This window comes from Natrix helvetica (assembly GCF_964273705.1).
Source record: "Natrix helvetica genome assembly, chromosome: 1".
Taxonomy (NCBI): domain Eukaryota; kingdom Metazoa; phylum Chordata; class Lepidosauria; order Squamata; family Natricidae; genus Natrix; species Natrix helvetica.
Window position 1 is genome coordinate 32,959,544 of NC_138548.1, and position 10,261 is coordinate 32,969,804.

General features: G+C 41.5%; 1 protein-coding gene across 1 annotated transcript in view; it reads left to right on the plus strand.

Annotated features, from left to right (window-relative positions):
* Nucleotides 1-5,093, plus strand: part of PRKCH (protein kinase C eta) — a 111,891-nt gene extending 106,798 nt beyond the window's left edge. Inside the window, exons 13-14 of the mRNA XM_081939951.1 lie at nt 760-903; nt 4,429-5,093. Of these exons, the coding sequence (XP_081796077.1) occupies nt 760-903; nt 4,429-4,575 (291 nt within the window). The 3' untranslated portion in view covers nt 4,576-5,093. The remainder of the gene's footprint in view (nt 1-759; nt 904-4,428) is intronic.
* Nucleotides 5,094-10,261: the final 5,168 nt, after the last annotated feature.

Here is a 10,261-nt window from a genome sequence, read left to right on the forward strand (position 1 = left end):
TAATTGATAGCTTTCCTGAGAAATCCTTCAAAAGTAATGATTTGTTTATTCAAAACATCCTTTTGAATGATATTTTCAATTTGAGTGCAAACTACGAATGATGCTTAGAGACCAATGGACAGTATATACAGTATGTACTATATATATATGTATGGGTATAAGTATATGTATATATGTATATAGCATGTGTATATGTGTGTTATGTATGACAATGAGTAGATATGTATTTTCTTTTGAGAGCAGGCAACAGAATTTCATTTTTAATAAAGGTCATCTTATGTCTTATGATCTGCGTATGAGATAGCCCAATACAGGTAGTCCTTGACTTACAACATTTTCATTTAGTGACCGTTCAAAGTTACAATGGCACTGAAAAGTGTGATTTGTGACCAATTTTCACAGTTGCAGCATCTCTATGATCATGTGATCAAAATTCACATGCTTGGCAATTGGTTCATATTTTTGTCGTAAGGTCATGTGATCATCTTTTGCAGCCTTCTGACAAGCAAAGTTAATGGGGAAGCCAGCTTCACTTAAGAACTGGATTAACAATTGATCAACTGCAGTGATTCACTGAACGACTGTGGCAAGAAAGGTCGTAAAATGGAGGAAAACAAATGTTTCACTTAACAACAGAAATTTTGGGCTCAACTGTGATTGTAAATTGAGGACTACCTGCATTCAGATACTAGGTGAATATTAAACACATTGCACAGCTGAGAGTTAATCTCTCCCCTTTCCTCCTCCTTTTTTTAATAGTTCATGACAAAGAACCCTAAAATGCGACTCGGCAATAGTGCCTTGGGGGGAGAGAAGGCAATTCTCCTGCATCCATACTTTCAGGAACTGGATTGGGACCTGCTAAATCAACGCCAGATTCAGCCACCTTTCCGACCTCGAATTGTAAGTGTTTAAAACTGTGAGGTTTGTGTGTACATTGGTCCATACAAGGACAGATCACATCCAGTAAAGCAGGGGTGTCCAAACTTGGGAACTTTTAAGACTTGTAGATTTCAATTCCCAGAATTCTCCAGCCAGTTGGCTGGGGAATTCTGGGAGTTGATGTCTACATGTCTTAAAATTCCCAAGTTTGGACACCCCTGCAGTAAAGGAATACTTGCATTTAATGTAAAATATATATTGGTTCAACCTCAGTCCAATACATACTTGATCTGAGATGACTTCCTTGACATTTCTTTCTCTTTCTTTCTTTCTTTCTTTCTTTCTTTCTTTCTTTCTTTCTTTCTTTCTTTTTTCCTTTCCTTCCTTCCTTCCTTCTTTCCTTCCTTCTTCCTTTCTTTCTTTCTTCCTTCCTTCCTTTTTTTAATTGTGCTTATGTGCTTTTGCTGAGATGCTGCCCACATTCAGAATTCATATTGGCTACTTCCAAACTGAGAAATACCAGGTTTGCATTGGTTTGCCTGATCACCAGAATTGAACTAAAAGAGGAAACATTTGTGTTTATTTATTTGTTAGTTGTCAAAGGTCAGGTCAGGTCACAAGGGGTCCAGGTGCATCTGGTGCATCATTATCATCATCATCAGTTAGAAGGGACCTTGGAGATCTTCTAGTCTAATTCCTTGCTCAAGCTGGAGACTCTGTGCCATTTCTGAAAAATAGATGTCCAGTCTCTTCTTAAAAACCTCCAATGCTGGAGCGGCCACAACTTCTGAAGGCAAGCTGTTCCACTGATAAATTGTCTTTACTGTCAAGAAATTTCTCCTTAGTTCTAGGTTGCTTCTCTCCTTGTTTAGTTTCCATTTATTGCTTTTTGTCTTGCCTTCTGATGCTTTGCAAAATAAGTTGACCTCCTCTTCTTTGTGGCAGCCACTCAAATATTGGAAGCCTACTATATGTCACCCTTGGTCCTTCTTTTCACTAGACTACACATACTCAATTTCTGCAACAATTCTTCTGAGTTAAATTTATATCTTGCCTTTCTGCCAGAAGTTCAAGGCAGCCTAAATAGCAGTTCCTTCTCCAATTTACTTTTACGACAACAAGTTTATAAGGTAGATTGGGACTATGAGAGAATAATTGGCCCAAAGTGCCAGCAAAACGTATAGGTGAGACATCTGGATTTCACTGGTCCTAGACCAGTGGTCGGCAAGCTGTGGCTCGCGAGCCACATGCGGCTCTTTACACCCTTTAATGTGGCTCTTCTGTGTGCCGGGCGCCCGCTCCCCTCCCTCCTCTCGGGCGGCCGCCCCAAAAGTCACGAAGTCTCTGAGGCTGTAATTTTCTGAGCTGTGCGAGCGATGATTCTGGAGGCCATCAGTGGGGGGGGGCAGGGTCCCCCTCGCGTTCCTCATCTTCCCAGATGGCCCCCAGAATCATCGCTCGCTGCGCAGAATCTCGCCGCTGCTCTACGCTGTGGAAAACAGGTGCGCGCGCACAGCTCAGAAAATTACAGCCTCGGAGACTTCGTAACGGCGGGAACTTGTTGTCGCTCGCCTGGGCTTTTGCAGAAGCTTCCCTCCGAAGCGTTCCGAGGGAGGAAGGGCCAGTTGGGAAAGGGGCTTTGCTCCTGCTTCCCTCCAAAGTCTTGGGATGTTCTGAGGAGCCCCCCAAGGCAAAACGCCACTGCCAGGTAGTTAAAAGTACCTCTCTGATTCTGTCAGACTCTGTCAGTCTTTCTCTGATTCCCTCTCTCACTCCCTCTCTCTGTTCCTCTCTCTGTCTGTCTGTCTCACTCACACACACACGCACACACACACTGTGGTCACCTTGTTGAGTGTTCCAATCACATTTGAAACACTCAACAACTGGACTGCAGAATGCTGCAAAATACCATAAATGCAGGCCAGTTGTTGAGTGTTTCAAATGTGATTGGAACACTCAACAAGGTGACCACAGTGTGTGTGTTTGTGTGTGAGTGAGACAGACAGACAGAGAGAGGAACAGAGAGAGGGAGTGAGGGAGGGAATCAGAGAGAGACTGACAGACACACACACACACACAGACAGAGAGAGACAGAGAGGGGGAGGGAGGGAGATAAAGATAGACAGAAAGAGAGAGACACACACAGAGTGAGTGATTAAGTGAATGAGTGAGAGACAGACACACCCACATACACAGAGTGACAGAGAGAGAGGAAGGGAGGGGAGAGAGACAGAGGGAGAGACAGAGACAGACACACACACACACACACAGAGTGAGTGAGAGACAGACAGACAGACACACACACACAGAGTGACAGAGATGGGGGAAGGAGGAGAGAGAGACAGAGATACAGAGAGAGAGAGAGACAGATAGACACCCAGAGAAAATGACAGAGGGAGACAGAGAGGGAGGGAGGGAGAGAGAGACAAAGAGCCAGAGAGAGAGAGAGAAAGAAAAAGAAAAAAAGAAAGAAAGTGGGAGAGAGAGATGAAATTAAAAACAACAACATACAAACCTGACTTACTCAAACTATCCAAGGAAATGCAAGGCCAATGTTCACATTAGTGGTTGTGACTTTGTCAGTCATTGTCAGGATGTAATTTTCTCTACATTGTAAGGCAAATTTTACGGAATTTAACGTTATTGATAAATAATATCGTTCTAAAGTTTTTGTTTTATTAGTTGTGTTATTTGTATCCTCCCGACCTATGTGGATACTTGCATGCAGAATATTCTCAATAAAAACTTATTGAAACTAAAAACAGTGTACCATCCTATGTATTTTCGGTTTTAAAAATGTGGCTCTCAAAATAAATTTCAATCGTGGTTTTGGCGAGATTTGGCTTAGTTGAAAAAAAAGGTTGCCCACCACTGTCCTAGACCAATATTTTAAGCACTGCATCAATTCAGAACATATTCCATAAAATATACTGTCAGCAAGAGGAACTTTTCACATTTGTGTGTCAGGTCATATTTCCCGACTCCAGTGGGGAGATAAGAAGATATTATCTATAGCTCAAACTATGTGTCCTGCTAGCTTCTGCCAACATAAATATCCTCCAAGCAGGGGTGTTCACACGGGTTTGGGCGATCCTCTAGATAAGGATCTGCCCAGTTAGGTGAACCTGCAAATCCCACCCCTGGCTGGCCCTGCCCATCCCGCAGCTCCCACCCTGCCCCTCCCCTCCTACCCATCCCGCCCCTCTCAGGAGTCTTCACATGGTCCATTGGGATGCCAGATAAGTACAGGGCCTGTGCAGAGGCTTGAGGGAAGTGAAAAATGGGCCTCCCAGAAGGCTGGAAAAGGGCCCATTTCTGGCCTCCGGAGCCCACAGGGGGGGGTTCACCCTCCCAGAGGCTTGAGGAAAGCCTCCAGAGCCTAGGGAGGGTGAAAATTCCCCCCTCCTGTGATGCAGGAGGCTGACTAGGCTGACTAGGCCACACCCACCCAGCAACTGGCAGAGAACCCATTGCTAAAAATTTTGAAGCCCACACTGCCTCCAAGTAATTGTGTCATCTAATATTTATTTTGTTTTCATTTGCCAGAAATCAAAAGAAGATGTGAGTAACTTTGATCCTGAATTTTTAAAAGAAGAGCCAATCTTGACTCCCATTGAAGATGGAATACTATCCATGATCAACCAAGAGGAATTTAGAAACTTTTCTTATACAGATCCAGAATTAGAGTCTTAGCTCCATGTTGACTGGACTCTCTGTTCAGCAACAAAGAAGGATTGGAATACGGGATTGCCCAGACATTTGTTCAACTGGACCATCCGACAGGCAGACTTATACTATGCATCAGAGTAAAGAGGAGAAAAACGAAAGTGTGGAGCTCAGCAGGAACAAGTAAATGAATGATGCACAAAAGAGGAATGGGTAGAACTTGTTAGCTCTGAATGGCTACTGAAATAACTTTGTGATTACCGTGGGGAATTTCTAGAAAGACAAAATCAACTCTGAGCCAAAACTACCTTTTTTGCAGCACTGATTTCCCACAAAATAACTCGGTTGAACTACTTTCTGCAATCAAGGAAGCAAAAAAGAGACTAGGGCTGACTGGTTTGAACTGCATTAGGGAAAGGTTACACTTTGTTTAGAGGTTATAGGTTCCAGTTTCCTCACATTTGCGTGAGTACAGATCTCTTAGAAACATTTTGGATTTCCATTTATAAATATATGTAATTATACACATTGACAAGAAACAAAGAAAAGAGGGAGAGAGGAAGGGAGGGAGGGAGGGAGGGAGGGAGGGAGGAAGGAAGGAAGGGAGGGAGGAAGGAAGGGAGGGAGGGTTACATCATCTCTATCTTTATCATTATCCACCAGATACTGGCAATCAGGTAAAAAGGGAAACACCACAGCACACTCTCATTAAGGATATGTGTCCATGTGAAGGAACAGGAGAATCAATCCACCTGCTACCTCTGCATTAGTATGAGGGAAATGAGGGAAGTATGAGGCAAATTTGTAAAATACTCAGGTTTTGTATATTTTGGCTAATTTAGTTTTTAGGGGTTTCTTCTTTTTTATGACTTTTATTCTTTTCTCCTGAATTTGCAGATCAAAGTACAACTGATTCTGTCTTTTATCCAAAGACAATTTTACTTCAATTTCCTTTACAAACTGATGGCATTTCTGCTCGTTTTTTAAAAAGAATGAAATTTAAAAATGTAGCAGTTAAATTATTTGTCCACATATATGAAGGGCAATACATTGAAGCTGTTTGTAACTTAATTCATATACTAAGACTGAATCAAGAGAGCCCATAGAATGTTTGATATATTGTGATGTCTTTGCCTCAATAGTAACATGGAGCTAGGAGACTCACGGTGAAGTCAGGAAATTTAATCTGTTATTGTTACTATTTATATCCATTTTCAAAGCATGTAATAATGTATGCAAGTATTCTGGTGTTACCAGATTCTGTTTATACCTCTCCAATCCACACTTTAATTAGCACACATCAATCCAACTTTAATTGAACCAGATGTCAACTTTATTCATAAATCAATTTGAACTGTAAAGTAAATACAATGAATTCATCAAAATATTGAAAAGATGAGTGGGAGTTTGAAGCTGGATAAAATGCAAGAAATAATAAAGAGCAGGGTTCCCAAATTTCTGCAGAAAGTAAACATATAGTAACAGTTAGCATGTAGCATGCAGCAAGATGATACTAATGAAATCCTCAAATTGGATTATATTTAAGGATATTCAAATTTTCTCTTAGGGTATTATGCAATCCCTGCCCCCCTCATTATAAGGACCAATCTTGGGGAATAAAATATAAGGTTATATCCAACTTTAATTGAGAATACTTTGTCTTCTCAATGAGATTCCCCATTTCTTTCTACTTCCCACAATACATGTCCCATGTCTGCCCTGAACATTACTGAAATGGGAAGCATGAAATCACCCAAAACCAATGATATGAGGGAATTGTTTCATTCTATCTAATATTAGGACTCTCCTTAAATGGACTTGCATGTTCAGTTCAGTAAGTTATTTCATTATAAATTGTCGCCTGTAATGATCTATTGTTGGTGACCTCTGTACCCAAATCAATTATAGCAAATTTCAAACCTTTATCGTCAGTGCACAACATGTGTACAATGAGATTGGCTTAGCCTCCCTTAGTGCACCCCCCCAACACAATACAACTCACAGTGAAGACGAAAAATCCCTAACCCAATAAATCATATTAACAAACACACAGCCCTATTTCACCAATGTGAACATGTTGCACGTTGCCCTGGTCCCGCAAGTCCATCGTACGACGTAGTTGTTATGTTATTTCGCATTCAGGAATCTGACAGCCCATGGATTAAAACTGTTCTTCAGCCAGTTTGTTTCTATATCTCCTTCCCAATGGCAGGAGGATAAAGGGTGTGAGTCGTCCTGGAGGATTTTCCTCACTCCTCTAAGGCAATGTGCACTAGCGATCTCATCTAACGGTATAAGGGGACAACCCACAATGTTTTGTGCTGTGCTCACCACCACCTTCTGTAATGTCTTCCTATCCACGGCTGTCAAGCCCACATACTATACCGTGATGCAATAAGTGAGGACGCTTTCTGTTGTGGACCGGTAAAAGGAGGGCAGCCATTTCTCAAGGGCAAGCTTATGAAAATGTACAGCTAAAGTGTAAAGTTTAGTTAATTCATTATATTTGGTCAATTTGTACCACATTCCAAGTAAATTGTGAGACGAGAGCTGTTGGTTTCCTTATTTCCTCAGATATCTGACTGATTACAGGTCTCTAAACACTATCACTTGGCTGATTTAATTTACAAAAACAACTGTTTCCTGGAATATACCAATTCAGGCTACAGGGGGAGGATGTAGAGACTTCCTGCATAATGGGGGGGAGGGGAATCCAATAGCTAGCATTTCTGAGAATTATAGTAAACATTCAGTTTAATGGATTGTAAAGAAATGATTCATCTTCAATAGATACCATATTTTTCAGAGTATAAGACACACCTTCTCCCCCCTCCCCAAGGGTGAAAATCTGGGTGCGTCTTATACACTGAATACAACATTTTTAGCCTCCCGAAACCCCGTCCCCTTCACAAAAATGTGAAGAGGGTTTGGGAGGCCTGCAAAGTGCTCCTGGGGGCTGGGGAGGGCAAAAACGAGTAAAAAATGGGTCTTTTTGCCTGTTCCCCCCCCCCAGCCCCCTGGAGCACTCTACAAGCCTCCCAAAGCCTATGCATGCCCTGTATTTTTGCAAAAAACGGGCCTGTTTTTTGCTCATTTTTGCCCCAGGAGTACTTTGTAGGCCTCTCAAACTCTCTGCATGCCCTGTTTTTCACAGAAAATATCGCATGCAGATGGTTTGGGAGGCCTGCAGAGTGCAAAAGCTTTTTTAAAAAAATTACCTCTTCAAAATCTTGATACGTCTTATAGTCCGAAAAATATGGTACTTAGTTCACTAACATTGAAAAGTACATATTATTTGATCAAAATGAAAGAGGGTTATGAATATTTAACAGATGTTGACACCCAATATGGCAAATTCAAATGGACAGGAATGAAGTTTGGATTTACTAATTGCCCCTGGAGTCTTCTCCAGATTCATGAATTAAATCTTTTCTGGTACTTTGAACAAATAAGTAGAGGTGCACTGATGGTGAGTACAAACTGATTTTTCTCCACAAAAGTCCCATCTTTGCATGAGACTCTTATCACAAATATCTTAGAGCACTTCCCAAACTTTTTATGAAGTTGGAAACATGATTGGTTGATTTTCTCCAATGGGGATTATTTGGGTTAGTGAATATGTACAGGTGGAATACAAATGGATTCTACAGAAATAAGGTCCATGTTTTCTAGGTCCAAATGTGAAGGGTGTCCAAATCTTTCTGGTCTTTGCAATATCTGTAGAATTAGCCCCAATTTTGCTGAATACACAAGACCACACTCTCAACTTCAAAAGAAAGGACATAAATTTAAATTATCTACTGAACAGCAAGCCACTTATCAGGATTTTTTTTTTAAAAAATCTTCTCTCCCCAAGCCCCTGCTCAGACATTTGAATCCCTCTCGTCCCTTTGATGTGCAAACAGATGCCTCAGACTATCTTAGGGTTAATCTCCTTCAAGCTTCAACAAAGGGAAGACGGAATTTTTTGCCTTGTGTATTTTATTCCAGCTTTTATACCTGATTCCAGGTAAAAGGAATTATGGCATTTTTAAGAGAGCTGCTTGAGATAAAAGCAGCAGCATTCCATTAATGGAGATGTTCGTTGGAAGGAGCACCTATCGAGTGTAAGTACTCAAGTGCACCTAGATCTCAAAAATTTAGGGTACTTCCCAAAAACACAAGTGCTCACACCCTGTCAGATCAGATCAATGCAATTTTTCTTCCATTTCAGTGGTTCGTAGTGCCTATATTCCAGGGTCACAGAAGAAGCTACTGTGTAAACTTGAATGCAATCCCTCTTTCATAGTCTTGAAGCTGAACAACTTTGTCCCTCTTCTAACCATGCACCCTCCAGAAAGGTTGGAGCCAGGAATGCAGGATGGGGTTAGATTGCAACAATAGGATCTATATGTCAGGACTCAGATGTATCATCTCCAGGGCAACTTACAGCATGATTTGTTCCCCTTTTTTTTATAACTGACAGACAATTGTTTCATAATGGTATTTTATATGTTCTCCTTTGCATAAGAGAAGATATATTGCAACTTTGCTATGACAGTAGAAATGCTGGACAAGAGGAAGTGTTTGAAACTGCCATGGGGATTGACAGAGTCTGGCAGTCAAGAATTAGAGGTGAAGTCAAGGTCCATGTTTCATCCTGCCATGTCTGTTGATGGACCAAGGGGGCCTCGTTAAATCAAACAGTTTAATTTAGGGCCCTCCCCTCCCCCTCCTGAGACACAATATCCATGGATTTTTACTACCAGTCTTCTACATATAAAAGGGTATAAACTATTTTTGCTGTAGTGGATTTGTTTACCAAAAAGCTCGTTTCATTCTTGGCAAAGGCTTCCCTTTTACTCAGAAAACTATACAACTCTTTCTGCAGCCTGTTTTGAGTACGGGGACTTGGATCATGGCTCTCAACTTGCATCCAGGTTTTGCGGGGATCACCTTCGGTTGTGTTGTATCAATTTGTCGTTGTGTCATTAGCTAGGCACTATTGGATCACTGCAGAACACGAAGCAACCATCTATGTCTCTTAACCCCAGAACATTTGGAATAAACTGTTGCCTTTTGCACCTTTGTCTATAACTCAATTCACTCCTCCATAGGTATGTCTCCTTTTCAGGCAGTTTATGGCTATCTGTGTTTTGTTTGCAGGATAAGCCTCCTGTAGGGTTAAATAGCAACAGCACTTAGACTTATATGCTGCTCCATAGTGCTTCACAGCACTCTGATTTACAAATGTCAGCATATTGCCCCAACAAGCTGGATCCTAATTTTGCCGACCTCAGAAGGATGGAAGGCTGAGTCAACCTTGAGCTGACCAGGGTCGAACTCCAGGCTCTGGGCAGAGTTATCCTGCAATATTGCATTCTAACCACTGCACCACCATAGCTCCATCCTTAAATGCATCCATCGTATGTTACTGCTTGATTAGTGATCAGATACTACTGCTACCAACTGAGGATATGGGTTAAAGCAGCATGGCAGAACCTTTTTTTAAAAAATTGCACTGAGAGCTGTTCCTTATTTCCCTGGTCTGCTCCCTCCTGATTGAGTAAATTTCCTGTTAGCTGTGAAGCAAGTCCTCTCATGGTTGTTCCTTTTGGACTACTTGTTCACGTGACTTGGCCTAAGCACTATACCTATGTTAATAGTTGCTCAATCCAAAGGGCAACAGGAACTGCCCATTTTCTTAATAGCATACAACTCTCATAGCTGTATG